Source organism: Chiloscyllium plagiosum, chromosome 4 (assembly GCF_004010195.1).
Source record: "Chiloscyllium plagiosum isolate BGI_BamShark_2017 chromosome 4, ASM401019v2, whole genome shotgun sequence".
Taxonomy (NCBI): Eukaryota; Metazoa; Chordata; class Chondrichthyes; order Orectolobiformes; family Hemiscylliidae; genus Chiloscyllium; species Chiloscyllium plagiosum.
The window spans coordinates 40,302,592-40,320,204 of NC_057713.1; the positions used below are offsets into that span (position 1 = coordinate 40,302,592).

General features: G+C 39.6%; 1 protein-coding gene across 2 annotated transcripts in view; it reads right to left on the reverse strand.

Annotated features, from left to right (window-relative positions):
- Positions 1 to 17,613, reverse strand: part of ints8 (integrator complex subunit 8) — an 80,502-nt gene that overhangs the window by 52,725 nt on the left and 10,164 nt on the right. For both annotated transcript variants that reach the window (XM_043688035.1, XM_043688036.1), the window contains 5 exons: positions 15,167 to 15,314; positions 13,374 to 13,548; positions 13,088 to 13,228; positions 10,200 to 10,271; positions 633 to 684 (listed from right to left, as the gene is read on the reverse strand). In XM_043688035.1, coding sequence (XP_043543970.1) covers positions 633 to 684; positions 10,200 to 10,271; positions 13,088 to 13,228; positions 13,374 to 13,548; positions 15,167 to 15,296 — 570 coding nt within the window. In that variant the 5' untranslated portion in view covers positions 15,297 to 15,314. The remainder of the gene's footprint in view (positions 1 to 632; positions 685 to 10,199; positions 10,272 to 13,087; positions 13,229 to 13,373; positions 13,549 to 15,166; positions 15,315 to 17,613) is intronic.

The following is a 17,613-nucleotide window of genomic DNA, read 5'->3' on the forward strand; positions in this document are numbered from 1 at the left end:
GAAAGATGTTGTGAAACTTGAAAGGGTTCAGAAAAGATTTACAAGGATGTTGCCAGGGTTGGAGGATTTGAGCTATAGGGAGAGGCTGAACAGGCTGGGGCTGTTTTCCCTGGAGCGTCGGAGGCTGAGGGGTGACCTTATAGAGGTTTACAAAATTATGAGGGGCATGGATAGGATAAATAGGCAAAGTCTTTTCCCTGGGGTCGGGGAGTCCAGAACTAGAGGGCATAGGTTTAGGGTGTGAGGGGAAAGATAAAAGAGACCTAAGGGGCAACCTTTTCACACAGAGGGTGGTAGGTGTATGGAATGAGCTGCCAGAGGATGTGGTGGAGGCTGATACAATTGCAACATTTAAAAGGCATTTGGATGGGTATATGAATAGGACGGGTTTGGAGGGATATGGGTCGGGTGCTGGCAGGTGGGACTAGATTGGGTTGGGATATCTGGTTGGTATGGACGGGTTGGACCGAAGGGTTTGTTTCCATGCTGTACATCTCTATGACTATGACTCTATGTCTCAGATTGAAGTTTCTTTACCTTTCCACTAAAGTACTATTCCATTTCAGAATACAAACTAAAAGAATTTATTACTTAACAGTTGTTTTTCAAAACATTAAAAGTACAAAACTTACCACTTTTAAAATGTTATCTGTCAATTCTTTTTCTTGCTGCATCTGATTCATTCTGTGCACAAGAGCAGAAAAGAACATGTTTAATAGAACACGAAATTCCAGTATAGCGTGTAATGGACAAATGCAAGGGTGAACATGCACCAAAACACTGCCCTCTGCATATGAAATTCCATTAGCTCACGGGAGGATTTGAAGCTTTCTTCATATAATATTTTAAATCAATCTGAGCAGTTCAATGTTCCACTTAAAAACTGAACATCCACCAATGAAACATTGACATTAGTCTAGATGAAAGAAGAACATTGTACTTAAAATTCTACGATTAGGCCTTTGGCTTTTCGAGCTTAAAAAAAGGGTTGCTGGAAAAGCGCAGTTCAGGCAGAATCAAGCCCTTCTTCAGGAATGCCCGAAATGTCAATTCTCCTTTGATGCTGCCTGACCTGCTGCGCTTTTCCAGCAACACATTTTTAAGCTCTGATCCCCAGCATCTGCAGTCCTCACTTTCTCCCTTTGACTTTTCAATCCCATTTCACTATTCAAAAAAGTCATTATAGATCTGCTTGTGGACTCAACTCGACTTTCCTGTCTCATGTCCTAACACTTGGCTCCCGTCAATGAAAAATCTAACTTTGCCTTTAATAAATCCAATTATCCAACTGCCACTGCTTTCTGAGGAAAAGAATTCTGCAGACTTACAACTGAGGAAAAGAAAATCTCAGCTCAGTCTTAAAAAGAGACCTCTTATTCTAAAACTGCGAGCCCAAGTTCTTTATTTCCCCAACAACAGCAAACATTGCTCCAGCATCCATCCTATCAAGTCTCTTCAGGACTTTAGATCTTGAAACATGAGAGATGGTGAATTGTGAAAGGACTAACAAGGCAAGGGAGTACACATTGAATGGTAGGACCCCAGGAAGAAGTCTAGAGAATCAGAGGGACCTTAGTATGCATATCTAAAGATCCTTGAAGGCAGCAGGACAGATAGATAAGGTGGTTAAGAATGCATGAGAGATATTTGCCTTTATTCGTCAAGTGTCAGTAGTATGCCCTTCAGCACCTCAAGTCTGTCTGCTTTTCAGTTCATGGCTGATCATCTACCTCAATGCCATATTCTCAGTACTATCCCCATATACCTCCATGCCATCAGTCACGAGAAATCTATCAATTTCTGTCTTGAACTTACTCAATGCCAGAACTTCCATAGCTCTTTGGGCCAGAGATTTCCAAAGATTCACCACCTCTGAGTGGTGAAGTTCCTCCTCATTTTGATTCTAAATGGCTTGGCTTTTATTGAGGCTGTAAATTCTACGTATTATGATTCTGCCCCACCAGCTACCTGACGAAGGAGCAGCGCTCCAAAAGTTTATGCTTCCAAATAAACCTGTTGCACTCTAACCTGCTGTCAGGTGATTTTTAACTTTGTCTCCCCCCCCCGCCCACTCCAACACCGGAACCTTCACATCTTGCTCTTTTCTGTAATTTACTAAGAAACTAACTGCGGCATAGCAATATATCAAAAGGTTTTGATTAATTTTTTAAAAGTTATTTTATCATATGTGGTGAATTAAATTGCGATTAAAATACTTACTTCTGAGATAAAACCATCTGCCAAAATCATCTACCCGATATTAAGCACTCAAATACATCAAGGAACTTGACGCAGTGGAACTGTTCCAGCTTCTGAGCAGGATCCGTGGGTTCAAATCCCACCTACTCCAAAGATGTGTAATAACTTTCCTGACCAAGTTGGTCAGAATGTATTGTATCAAGGAATTCAGGGGTCTCTTGTGGCACAGTGGTAATGCCCTAACTCTAAGCCAGGAGGCCTAGGTACAAGTCCCACCTGCTCCAGAAGTAGATAGTAACATCTCTGAACAGGCTGATTAGAAAACATCGACATCAAGGAATTATTTTTGTTAAAGATGTCTTTTTGCTTTAAAATGAAAGTTCTAAAACAATTGTTCCAGGTGATGGTAGTTCTATATTCATCAAGATACAATAAAGTTTGCATGCTCCAATAGAGGCATTCAAGAGTTCTCTATGACTTGTTTTACTTTTGGGCATATGGGTACACACACAAAATTTAATTTATGATTATTTGGATAGAAATGGTGCACAGGGATATGGGGAAAGGGCAGGTGATCAGCAGTAAGGAATAAAAATGGTGCAGGCACAACAGGTTGAATGGCCGCCTTCTATGCCATAACAATTCTGTGATTCTGTGAATAGACAATATCAGGGTAAAAAACATTTTTCAAAACTAGGAATTTTGTGAACCTGAATTCCCAGCTATAGCCACAGTGAAGCATCCATTCTGTTCTGTTTTTCTAGGTCAGCAATGTACATCATGATCAGCATACAAATTCAATAAAACAGCTCTTGTGGTGCTTTGATAGTGTCCCTACCATAGGTCAGAAGCTTTGATTCAAATCCCACCTGCTGCAGAGATGACTCATGTTCAAATGGGTTGATTAAAAATACATTTTTAAAATTCAATCATGACTACTTGGAAGGCATAAAGTGAATTTTCTCAATGTTGGTCAATCAGCCCAAAAGTACAAAGCAAAGTCATAGAGTCTTTCCGAAGCTAAAAAATCCGTTGAGAATCACAGAACTAGTTTTCCCATAATATATTTCTGACTTCAAATTATTCACTTCTGGAGTGTTGCCCGATGCAGACCAGATGCATTCATATAAAAAGGAAATGTTTCTAATTACAAGGCTTTCTTGGAGGTCTTGCACAGGTTCACACTTTGCATTCAGTCTGACTGCCAGCAAAAAATATTAAAAGATTATGCAAAAAACGTTTAATCTTTGGGAGGTAAATCAACATTGTGCAGAGAAATGTGTTATTGTAGTCACTCATTCAAAGTAATCAAGAAATCTCAGGTCTTCATATGGATGTCAATTAAAACAAAATTATCTAAATCCTTAAGCCTGACACATCAGGTTCATTATAGAATCACATACCACCAATCAGGAGTGCCTTTAATTTTGCAAATATATACCAAAGCACTTAACAGAAATGGTATAAGACAATAGTTGACAATGAACCAAAGTATAAGATATGAGTATGAGAGGTTTTCAAGATATAGTGAGTGATTGGTGGTGGGGCCTAAACTGTTTACAATTTATGGAAATGACTTGGATGGAAGGACAGATAAATATCACTGCCAAATTTTCAGGTCCAAGCCAATCTCACAAATATAGATAGGAAAGTAAGGAAGCTACAGAAAAATGCAAACAGGCTAAAGTGAGTGGATAAATAATGTGGCAAATAAGCGCAATGTGGGCAAGTGCAAAATTGCCTATTTTGGCAGGAAGAACGAAAAAAAACATACATCCTATCCGAATGGTCAGAGATTGCAGAGGTCTGGGTGCCCTAATGCAGGAAATAGGGCAGGTTAGCATGCAGGTACAGCGAGAAATTAGGAACGTTAATGGAATACCAATACTTATCACAAGCTTTAGTTATCTAGGGCATTGGTGAGTGCACATCTTGAATAGGATTTCGAGTATGTCTGAAAATGTGTTGCTGGAAAAGCACAGCAGGTCAGGCAGCATCCAAGGAACAGGAGAATCGACGTTTCGGGCATAAGCCCTTCTTCAGGCTTATGCTCGAAACGTCGATTCTCCTGTTCCGTGGATGCTGCCTGTCCTGCTGCGCTTTTCCAGCAACACATTTTCAGCTCTGATCTCCAGCATCTGCAGTCCTCACTTTCTCTTCGAGTATAGGTCACCTACCTATTTTAAGGATGCAAATATGTGCAAACTAGACAGAGAATGTTTACCAGACTCCTACGTGGAATGAATGGCTCGTTATAGGAAAACAGACTGGAATGGTTAAACTTATATCTGCTGGAGCTTAGAAGAGTGAGAAGTGACTTGATTGAAACATAAAAGATTCTGATGGGCTTTGAGAGCGTAAATGTGGAGAAAATGTTTTCTCTTAAGGGAAAATCTAGAATAGGGGACCACTTTAAAAAACAGGGAGCATCAATTTGAAACAGGGATGACAGGAAGTTTTCTCTGAGCGTTTGGAACTGCACTTACACCAACTTTTCAGGAATAGAGTCTGTGAACATCTTTAAAACAGAGATAGCTATATTATTGTTAAACAAGGGGTTAAGGGTTTTCAATGGTAGGCAGGAATGCATAATGCAGTCACAGTCTTTATTCACAGAGTAGGCTTGATTAGGCGAAAGTGAGGACAGCAGATGCTGGAGATTAGAATCAAGATTAGAGTGGTGCTGGAAACGCACAGCAGATCAGGCAGCATCCGAGGAGCAGGAAAATCGACGATTCCTGATGAAGGGCTCCTGCCTGAAACGTCGATTTGTCTGCTCCTCGGATGCTGTCTGACCTGCTTTGCATTTCCAGCACCACTCTAATCAAATCTCTATTCCCAATCCTTGTTCATATGCTGATTTTTGCACAAGATAGATCAAAGATACATTTCAGAAGGATCTCAAAGATGAAAGTAGTGTGGGAGAGGTTTAAGGATTGAATTTCAAGACTTAGGTCTTAGATGGTTGAAGACACATGGTGACAAAAAAGGATTTCCAGGAGATGAAAAGACTGGAGCTGAGGGAATACAATACCTTCAGATTATGGAGCTATAGGAGGTTGTAGAGTTTGAGTTAGATCATGAAGTATTTAAAGATGTGAACAAGAATTTTAAAATTGGGGAAGTTGAGAGAATGGGAGTCTATGAAGCATAGTGATGAGAAGTGAGGAGGACTGGTTGCAGGTTAGGTATGGTCAACTGAGTTCTAGATAAACTCTGAAATTTATGGAATGTGAAGGATGGGAGGCAAGCCAGATCACAATGGAACAGTCAAATCTAGAGATGGGAAATGCACTGACAGGACTCCTAGGAAAATATGAGATTTGGTAAGAATTAAGCCAAAATGTGAAAGGAGGAAGTCTTCGTGGTAGAGACATTATGAAGTTGAAAACTAGCTTGGAATCAAATAGAAGTGTGCATCAAGGGATGGAATCTGTTCTGGAAGGATCTGAGCTCTTACAGGGCTTGAAGCCAGGGTTTTGATTTTTCACATGTTTAACTTGAGCACATTGTGGGTAATCCGAAAATGGATGCCAAGCAAGCAGGCTGACAACATATTGGCTTCAAACAGGTCAACAGTAGTGATGTAAGATGAGGAAGAGAATATGACTAAAGATACATTCCATGGGAACCTCCAGAAATAACTGTATTGGAAGGAAGTAAAGCCAGAGAAAAATATTATTGTTGCCACCCATTCAAATGCTTAAGCATTATGCTTTTAGAGCTCAGCTAAATGGAAGCTTACACAAAAGGGTCATCCCAGAGTCTAGCACCTCCAGTCAGGAGATATGCTTGTAAGAACAAAAATAACAAACTTACATTCCTATTGTGCTTTAACCTCTCAAAAAATTATATCAAAGCACTTCGCAGAATCGAATCAGATAGAAGTTGACATTGAACCAAGTGTTGATGAATATGGTATACTTAAGAGTGTAATCAACTGGTGAATTCCAACAGAGGCAATGCATTAAAGGAAAATATGGTGGTTTACTATGGCTGCTGTATGTCAAGTGAGGAAAGAGCACTACAAGATTAATAGAACCTATGGCACAGAAAAGCCCATTTGATCCACCTAATCTATGCTCATTTAGTCTCCTCATACTAAAATAATCATTTCAAACATGCTCTGCTATAACCTTCAATTTCTTTCCTGATTTGCAGGATGTCTTCATTGATTCTGTTGAGAGCCATTTAACTGTGAGACTCATGCAGAAACAGAATGGAAACATTCGAATGCACAGCAACAAATTTTAGAGGTGACAATATGTTAAAAAACTCGAGAGGAAAACAATGTTAGAAATGGACGGCTTGCAATTTCATCGGGATAATTTTGAAGAGGGTTTGAAGACGAGTTTTGTAAATGGGCTAGAAGAGATACAGCTTACCTGATAAGAGGGAACCCCTCTCCAGCTACTCCTGTTGGACATATGACTACAAAATGATAGCCTCAATTTCCAACTCTCACTCCCTAACAGTGTGCAACAAAGGGAAGTAATTTCTCTGTTTGAATTTTGATACAAATGGTTGCTTAAACACCAGTATAAATGACAAAATATATAAATTAGAAGGTAAGCATGCTAAACAGGCTTTTGCAGATCAATACCAAAGTAACATTTGATCACAGGCACGACTGTGAAGTGATGAAATGCTTCATCAAAAGCAACTGTAAAAGAAAACATTTTGTTGAAGCTTTCGTTTTGCACTCATCAGGACAATTTGCAAGAAATACCAATGTCAGGAGAAAACATCATTTATATAGTTTAGGAACAGAATACTGATTGCTTGATAATTGGACACTGATTGGTACTGAATACAAAACAAAAGAACTGCAAATGCTGGATATCAGAAACAAAAACAAATGTTGCTGGGAAAGCTCAACAGGAGCATTTGTGAAGAGAAATCAAAAAGTTAACGTTTCAGGTCAGGTGACCCTTCCTCAGATCCTTCAAAATTAACTGACAGACCTGCTGAGCTTTTCCAGCAACTTCTGATTAGTACTGATGCTGCCATGGAAAATACAGCAGATAATGATTATAAACAGTTAATTGATAAGCTTTTGTTTAAATTTTAAATAAGGCAGGTTGATTCTGATTTGTTAAGACGTTGTTCTTAGAGGATGGCTGTCATCTATTTTGCTAATTTGATGCTGTGAATACATGTCCTGTCTGCAGAAAACAGGGCCTTGTGTATTAACATATGTTACTTCTAGTACACATCAAATTCATCATATTATAAGCTCAAATCCCAATGTTCAATTGGTTGCATAATTCTTGGTATTCAAGATTACTTAGTAAACCTTGTCAAATTGACTAATCAAATCCAATGTTAGACACTGTTGTGAGTTTTACAAGTGCAGGCTGGTTGAGTATGATCAGTGTTTTTTAAAAATCCAATAATACTCAAGTCCTGTATTACCAAATTAAATTATAAGCAAAAGATGAGAGGAACAGCCTTCAATATTAAGACTGATTGTGGCATCAAGGAACCCAAGAAAAATTTGAAGCAGTGGGAATTAGGGGAATTTCTTTGCTAGCTGAAGTCATTGGTGCCCAGTTCTGAAGAAAAGTCATATCAGTTTTGAAGCATTAATTCTGTTTTTCTCTCCACAGATGCTGGCACACCTGCTGAGAGTCTACAGCACCTTCCATTTTTATTTGCTGGTTGGAGACATACCTAGTACAAAAAGGAAGTTGTTTATGGTTGTTAGAGGTCAACTCCAAGACAATGCAACAGGAGTGCCTCAAGTCCTAGGCCGAACCTTCAGTTGCTTCAGCAATGATCTTCCCTCCATCATTAGATCAGAAACTGGAAGGGTTGCTGACGATTATTGAATATTCAGCAGCACCAGCTGATGGACAGATGTATGTTAATGATTGCATAACATTCAGCACCGTTCGTTGACAGACTAGTGAAGCAGTCCATATCAACACAAAGCAAGACAGGACAATGTCCAAATCTGGGATGACAACTGGCAAGGAACATTTGCACACAGAAATGCCAGGCAAGGAGCAACTCAAAAAAGATAGAATCTAATAATACATGGATATTCAATGGATTACCATTGCTGAACCCATATCAACATCCTGAGGTTTACATTGACCAGAAACTGAACTAGACTAACTACAAGAGCAGGACAGAGGCTAGGAATCTATAATGAATAATTCACCTCCTGACACTCGCCCAACCTGTCGAACATCTACAAGGCATTTGTTGTGAGTGTGATGGAGAACTGTTCACTTGGATGAGTGAAGCTCCAAAAGCACTCAAGAAGCTTGACATCATCCAGGACAAAGCATCCCGCTTTATTTGTGTCATTTCAAGACTGAGTTTGCTATGACTGTCAACTCTAGTGGCACAAAGAACAGAAGAAAACTGACATAATCTCAAATAAGGTGTATAAGTTAGAGAACACTTCAGAGTTCCAGGACATTCGACCTCGGACCTTCGGGTGACCATCCTCCAAGGTGGACTTCGGGATAGGCAGCAGGGAAAAGTGGGTGAGCAGAGGCTGAAAGCTAAGTTCGGTACCCATAGGGAGGGCCTCAACTGGGACCTTGGGTTCATGTCACATTACAAGTGACCACCATTGCACTATACACACACACACACACACACACACCACACCCACACGCACACACAGACCCACACGCACACACAGACCCACACGCACACACAGACCCACACGCACACACAGACCCAAGCAAAAATTTGCAGTGTGATGTGACTGAAATTATACATTGAAAAATTGATTGTCTGTTAAGCCTTTCATCTGTTAGAATACCGTGATAGTTTCACTTCTTTATGTGTAAATCACAAAACCTTTTTTTTAAAGTTGCATTCTCGGGTTAGCTGTTAACAATAGTGACAGCTAGACAATATGTTGAACACATTGTCATATTGTCATATGAAAGGCTTAACAGACAATCAATTTTTCAATGTATAATTTCAGTTACATCACTCTGTAAATTTTTGCTATAAATTCTGTGTGTTAGGATTGAGCTCTCCACTATCACCTGATGAAGGAGCGACGCTCTGAAAGCTAGTGTGCTTCCAATTAAACCTGTTGGACTATAACCTGGTGTTGTGTGATTTTTAACTCAAATAAGTGTAGGCACCTTGCTGTATAAAAACTGCACTCTAGGATACAAATGTGCAACAGGATAAAATGAGTTTATTCTACTTTTTTCAAGCAGCATTCCTCCATATCCCACTTTCCATGCGGCCTCTCAATGCTGTCATGACTACCAAGATCCTGTTGGAGGCCTCCCTCACCTCCTATCCCTCTCACTACTGAAGGTTTTACCTCCCTGCCATTGCTGCAGGATCCCCTAGAAACTATACAAATATAAATGAATTTGAGTTAAAGATCAGCCATGATCTAATTGAATGGTGAAGCAGGTTTAAGGGGTAGAATACCTATCCATGTTTCTCTAGTTACAATTGATCTAATTACGAGGCCAGACAAGATTGAGCCAATATCATCTGCACTCAACAAGCCAATGCCAAAATCATAGATCATAGAATTTCTACAGTGTGGAAACAGGCCATTCGGCCCAACAAGTCCACAGTGACCCTCCAAAGAGTAACCCACCGAGACCCATTCCTCTAACCTACATTTACCCCTGACCAATGCACCTAACCTACACTTCCCAGAACACTATGAGCAATTTAGCATGACCAATTCACCTAAACTGCACACCTTTGGATTGTGGGAGGAAACCAGAGCACCCGGAGGAAACCTTCGCAGACATGAGGAGAATGTGCAAACTCCACACAAACAGTCACCCAAGGCTGGAATCGAACCCTCGTCCCTGTTGTTGTGAAGCAGCAGTGCTAATCACTGAGCCATTGTGCCGCCCCCACAGCTTAGATGACTCTAAGCTATTTGAAATTAGTGAAGTGTGACTCCTCTCTACAGAATTGCACTCCAGCATAAAGGAGGTGAAGAAAAATCTGCTTTAAACCTACAAGTAAAACTCTGTGCATGGCACTATACTCACATGTTTAATTGTGGAGGGCCAGGTTTTAACTGTTTCACTGGAAAGCTGCTCTGGACAGTTGTTCTAACCGCCCTGCTCAAATAAATAAAAGGAATCTTCAGAATGGAAGAGTCAGGAAATTTTCCACTTTTATTGAATATATAAAACACAGTCACCTGCATCACAAACCAACAAATTTAAGCTCATTAACATGTAACATTTTTTTATGTCACAGCAGATCATTTTGTACATTCGGAACTTTTTTTTTTATTAATTACTCTCCACAAACGTTCACTGAAGGATGCAAGAGAGCTTCCCAGGAACAGAACTAGGTATTCCTAAGAAATGAACAATGTGGGACTATTTGTGTGCCAAACAGCATAAGAAGCAAGTGAAAAGGCTAAGCAGTTCCATAACTGCTGGATTAGATCAATGTTCTGAGGCACTGTCACATCCAATCATAAATGGTGATGGGCATTTAAACAACCCATTAAAAAGCAGAAAGCTCTGCAACTATCCCATCCTCAACGATGGGGGAGCCTTACACACCATTGTCGAAGATAAGGCTGAGCATTTGAAACAATCTTGCCAATGGATGATATATCTCAGCCTCCTCTGGGGATGCCCAGCATTACAGATGCAAGTCTTCAGCCAATTTCATTCATTCCATGAAATATCAAGAAAAGGCTGAAGACAATGGATGCTGCAAAGGTTATGGACCCTGACAATATTCTAGCAGTAGTACTGAAGACACGTACTGCAGAAATTTCAATGCCCTTAGCAGAGTTGTTCCAGCACAATTACATTACTGGCATCTACTCAATAATATAGAAAATTGCTTAGATGTGTCCTGCATACAAAAGAGAGGACAAATCCAACCTGGCAATTACCACCCCAACAGTTTCATCTTGATCATCAATAATATGATAGATAGGGTCACCAGCAGTGTTTACAAGCAGCATTTGCTCAGTAATAATAAACTGAAACGAAAACAGAAAATTCTAGAGAGATTGTACTCACAAGACCAAACGCTTTGCAGAACACCTCCAATCTGTCCAGAACCCTGACTTTCTGGTTCTTTGCCATTTAAATGAATTATCTTGTTCCCATTCTAACATTTCTGTCCAAGGCCCACTACAGAGTTCCAACAACATCGAATGCAAACTGGAGGAACAGCAACTCATTTTGCGCTATGGTACTTTACATCCTTCAGGACTCAACATTCAGTTCGACAACATCAGGAGCATGACCTTTGACCTAAAATTTGATTACAGCCCACACCCTCCTTGAAGCACCTTTCGTGCATTTGCTCTCAGCAAAGTGCATCAATGCTCTCCTCTTTTCAAATTTTCATGAAATGTGCCCATTGCTCGCTAGGCCATTTATAAATGTCTAAGGTAGTGTTAAAATGCTATTGGTCTGGAGTTGGCCAGAACAGGTAAGAAAGACAGATTTCCTTCTCAAAAAGGCATTAGTGAATTGCTACTTCAAGAATCGTTACATGCTTTTAATTTGACCAGCTTTTAATTCCAGATTCTATCGAATTTAAATTTCACCATCTGTCATACAGAAATTTGAACCTATATCCGAAAACATTACCGTGCAGTCTGGATTACTAGCCTAGTGACATATCTATAATTTATACCTATTTTACATCTCTGTCTCTCCTTTACCATGATTAGTGCACCCTTTGTTTTTTGCTGTGGGTACTCTCACAATCTGTTTCACTTGCTCCTCTGTCAACAGCATTAAAAATACAATTTTTCAGCCCCTTTCAGATCTAAAGAAGATTCAAAACAATAATTTTGTTTGTCTCCTGATGCTGCCAGTACTGATTTTTAAAGCACTTTTAATTCAGGCTGATTATTTCAGATTTCTATTTTGTTTTATCTTAAAAATAACCTGTGCACTGACACATAGTTTGGATTCTGCCAGGACTCTCAGTTCCTGACCTCATCACACCTTGGCTCAAACATGGTCAAACATCTGAACTCCAGAAGAAGGTGAGAGTGACTGCCTTTGACATCAAGGTCATGTTTGACTTGATGTGGCATAACAAAAGCCCAGCAAATCTACAATCAATGGGAATCAGTGGAAGGGTGGGATTCATTTGCGTCACAAAGGATGCTGTTGTTGTTGTTGGAGTTCAGTCATTTTATCTCCAGGACATCACTGCAAGAGCTCCTCAGGGCTGTCTCCTGGGCCCAATTATCTCCAGCTGTTTTATTAATGACATTCTATAAAGCATATAGTCAGAAGTGAGGATGTTCGCTAATGATTCCACAATGTTCAGCACCATTCACAACTCCTCAGATACTGAAGGGGTCCAAGTACAAATGCATCAATTTCTAGACAGTATCCAGGTTTGGACCAACAAATGTGTTGTATGAATGTTACTTGACAAGCATCTGGCAATGACTGCCTCCTCCAAGTGAAAATCTATCCATTGCTCCTGAAATACAATGTTATTACTATTGCTGAACCCCCATCTACCAACACCAGGCAGGAGTGTGATGAAATAATCCCACTTACCTGGATGAGTGCAGCTCCATCCAACATCAAATTGACTGCAGCACTTCAAGAAGGCAGCTCACCATTACCATCTCAGGGGCAACTAGGGATGGGCAAAAGGCTAGTGCAGCCAGTTACGAAAACAACTTACAAGTGAATTTTAAAAAGTGTTTTTGTCTCCTTGACTAAGCTACTAGAAATTTCAACTCTTTCCAAAATGCAAGCAACAAGGAGCAGTTGAAAACTTAATTTATGGCTATTTGCTCCTTCTAACACTTTAAGAAGGTGAGCAGTATCAAAAGCCTTATAACATGATCACAAATGGTGGTCTACCCAGTTTAGTAACAAAAAAAATTAGTTTATAAAGTATGCATTACAAAAAAGACATCCAAACTTACCATCTATTGTACACTAGTACAGCCATAGTTGTTGTCGGAGGCAAGCTGCACAGATCAAGATCAACATGCTTTACACCCGGAGGAACCTTGCTGACACACAGCAACTCATTCAGAAGCATATTCAGCACTGGAACAGTCAAACTGGTGGAAGATAAATATACCACTAATAAAATGCTACTTCCTTCTAAAATGTTGAGCAATGCCTTTCAAGGCTATTTAATTTTAAAGGAATACTTTTGACATTTAAATAGAAGGTCTCACAATGCAAAAAATGTTTCAGAATTACCTTTTTTCCAGCAACTCTAAATCCCACTTCAAGTGGGCAGCTACTTTGAGAGCAAGGAGCTTCAATGTGCGGTTCCTTTTGTTGTCAGTTGGTGGATGCACTTGGTTTTGCTCATTTACAGAGGGTTTGGAGGCCTGCTCCAAAAATTGGTTTATCAGCTGAATCGGTGACGGATCTGTTTCAGCAAAAATAATGTCTTTTAAACTTAGAAATAATATAATTATTGATATGTTAAATGTTGTTTGAAGGTTAAAAATGAATAAATTCACATTCATTTGGGTTCTTTTTTAATATTTAAAGAGAACATTGTCCATTAGAAAACTTCCAGATTGAAATACAATCTTGCTGTTTGATCTGAAATGGTGGAGGATATTTCACAGAGAGATCATTAAAAATAGCAGCAATTTCACTAACTATAACTACTGGCATAATGTGGAGGTGCCAGACTTGGACTGGGTGGACAAAGTTAAAAATCATACAACACCTGGTTATAGTCCAACAGGTTTATTTGGAAATACTAGCTTTTGGAATGCTGCTACCTGACGAAGGAACAGCGCTTCAAAAGCTAGTACTTCCAAATAAACCTGTTTATAACCTGGTGTTGTATAATTTTTAATTGTAACCACTGCAACATATTCAAATCATTTTTTAAAAATCTACTGATACTCCACAAAAATATTCAAATGAAATCTTTTTATTCTAATTTTCACATGAAGCAACTACACAGGGCACCTGAAAAACCAATGTGTTTTGATGTGTATTGGAAGCTCTATTGCTATTTGCACTGCCTCCAAATTGCAGCAACTATAGGAGTCAGCACTGCACGTTAAATGAAGCACAACACAAGCTTTGAGAGGCATACTGCATTGCCAGCTGTACAAAAAAATCTCTCAGCCCTTTTTACTTCCTCTCAAGACTGCTCAGAGTTAAGCTGATTCTGCAAATGCAAGTAACCCTACAATTCCATGTCTGAAAGTCATTTTGCATGTTTGACTCTGGACAATATCAGTGTATATCAGTCGTGGATGGTACAATTCAAAACCCATTCTCAACCTGATTTCTGAATAAATCACAATCCAGGAGATAATTTTGGACAGAATGCAGATTCAGAAATCCTGGCTGAAAATTATATTGCGCCCTGAAGCATGTGAGGCATCATAGAGACCAAGCGTGCTAAGCCTAATCTAGATTTGGCTTTGATCAAGTGAGAAGTCTGTCATTTTCTAATTTGTGTGGCTTAATATACAACAGATAGCATCTTTACATAAAAGTATTACGTTCCTCGATGATGTCAATAGTGAGAGGATCTTAACTATTTAAGAGCTGAATTTCATTAAATTGATGACTGTGAATTGTTGATTCACAATATGGGCATTGCATATCTCACTTAAGCAACAAATTGCAAACTCTAAACAGTTTTAAGAGCCTACACGTACCTAGAGTAGTGATAGTAATTTCGTTTTACAATTTCATTCATGACATTTTAAAATTTTAGCATGGTTACTAGATCATCGTAGGTCACATATTTTCTGCCAGGTCACCAACAGCTTGTAGGATTTTGTTTTCCCTAAAATCTGCAAAAACATTGAACTGAAAGATGACAGTTTGTTTTGCAAGTTTTCTTTCTTGTAAGAAATTACTAAGCAGCTCAGATGTTGGGTTTCCTGTTTCTTTACAAAAAAAATACAATTACAGTCATGTCATTAACATGTAATTACTGATAACACTTGCTTTTTGAACGTAGGAGCTGTAAACTGCCTGGCCAAATCTTTCAGGCAGGCAATTGAACAAACCTGGATAAGACTTCTGCAAATGTTTTTCAAGCAGTCCTTCATCTAATAAGAATTCAAACCAAATTGTCTGAGGTGGAGTGCAGGGTCGACTAGAGGTCACCGCCTCACGATCTGCTGCTTCTGCACTCATTCTGCTCCAGTGCTAGTCCTGAAAATTAGAGAAGATTAAAACTGAGGCAAAATGTATAACATCTACCCACCATCAGGCCAGTAAAAGTAGCTTCCTTTTTATGATCCACCATCGTGGTATACTATAGCAGTTAGGGTATAAGCTACTGAGTCTCCAGACCAGGTCTACTACTATAGTGCTTCGTAACACACGCATGCACGTTTCCTCCAGGGGTAGGATTCCCAATTCTCCAATTTTGACAGGAATCTCAAGACATTCATGGCTCATTTCCTAAGCACGCCAACTACAGAGAAATGTTTCTTTGGAGGTAGTTTATCTTGCTGGATATTATTTTATTTAACTAGAGAATGAGGCTGACACATTGAAACGGTGTAGTGGCCAAGACTTATCACTGCACTTCAGGTCGAGACTGGGTTTTTGCTGAACATGAGGATGCAACAGCTTTTTAAAAAAATGAAATCATGAGATATGGATGTCACTGGCCAAACCAGAACTTATTGCCCATCCCCAAATGCATGGAGAAGGTGGTGGTGAACTACTTTCTTGAATCACTGTCTTCTACATTTGAAGGATTACATTCAAAATGCTATTAGAAAGGACATCTACCACTTCGATTCAGTCACAGTGAAGGAACAGTGATATAGTTCCTAATCAGGAAGGTACAAGATGAGGAAGGGAACTTGCAGTGGTAATGTTCCAAGCATCTACTGCCCTTGTCCTTTTAGCTGGTAGAGGTCACAATTTTAGGAGAGAGACAGTCTGCTTCAGTGTCTGAGGAGTTGTAATTATTGTTGAACATTATGCAATCATCACTGAGAATGTCCACTTCAGGCATTATGATGAAACCATTGGATGGATAAAACAGCTTAAGATTTTTGGGCCTGCTGTATTACCTTGAGAAACTCCTGTAGTGATGTCCTGGGTCTGAGAGGATGGACATACAATAACCACAAAGCCTTTTTTGTGCTAAGTATGACTTCAAACTGCCCACACCTTCATGCCCAGTTTTGTGAGGACTACCCAATGCCACTCTTGGTCAAATGGAGTGTACATGTCAAGGAATATGACTCTCACCTCACCTCTGGAGTTTAGCTGTTTTGTCCAAGTTTAAAACAAGATTGTAATGAGGTCAGGAACTGAATAGTCATGGTGGAATTCGAATCGAGTGCCATTGAGAAGGTTATTATGCATAAGTGCTATTTGATAGCACTGTCAATTGCCCCTTCCATCACTTTACCGATTATCAAATGTAGACTGATAGGGCCACAATTGGTCAGACTGGACTTGTCCTCATTTGTGTGTACAAGATATACATGGACAATTTTCCAATTTGTTGGATAGATGCCAGTGTTGAATCTATACTGATACGGCTTGGTAAGGGGCGCAGCTAGTTTTAGGACACAAGGCTTCAGCACTGTTGCTGGAATGATGTCAGGGCCCACAGCCTTTCCAATGCTTTCAGCTGTTTCTTTATATTATGTGGGTGAATCAAATTGGCTGAACATTGTGGTGTGTAATGTTGGGGACCTCAGTAGGTGGCCAAAATGGATCATTCACTCAACATTTCTGGCTGAAGACAGATGCAAATACTTCAGCCTGGTCTTTTGTGCTGATGAGCTGGGCTTCCCTACCGTTGAAGATGGGGATGCTTGTGGAACCCTGACCTCCTGCTTGTTGTTTAATTGTTCACCATTCCTGAGTAGATGTAGCAGAACTGCAGGCCTTAGACGAAATCTGTTGACTGCAGGATCACTGTGGACGATTGCAGTTCAGCTGACTAGGTATAAAGACCAGAAGAATGCATGTCTACAAAGAATTGGGCCAGAAGTGTCTGCAATTTCTTGAAGGTAAAGAGAAACACCTAAGCAGTGACAAAAAGTGCAAAGCAGCTTTTATATCTGTCTGCAATAATGTTACAGGTATTCGCCACTGACAAAGTTAGCGAGAAAACCTACTATTAGCAAAAATCCCAAAGAAAAATTATTCCAGACAGAAATGCATTTCTTTATTTACTTTGAGCAATTTTATTCATTCACAAAATATCAAGGAACCTTACAAATAAAAAATTATTTGACCAATGGGTAAAGTGACCAATGGTGTAAAAATAGTGGGAAGCATGAGACGGGTGACAGCATGTAATGTGGAAAAAGGTACTGTGCAATCAGTGTGCCTATTCACAGCAGACCATTTTATTTACCGATTGGCCATCACAAATTGCTTCACCTCATGAAACATAAATAGAAAATGTTGGAAATACTTTGCAGGTCTAACAACATCAGTGAACAGACAGTTAGCATTTCATGTTGGAGACTCTTTA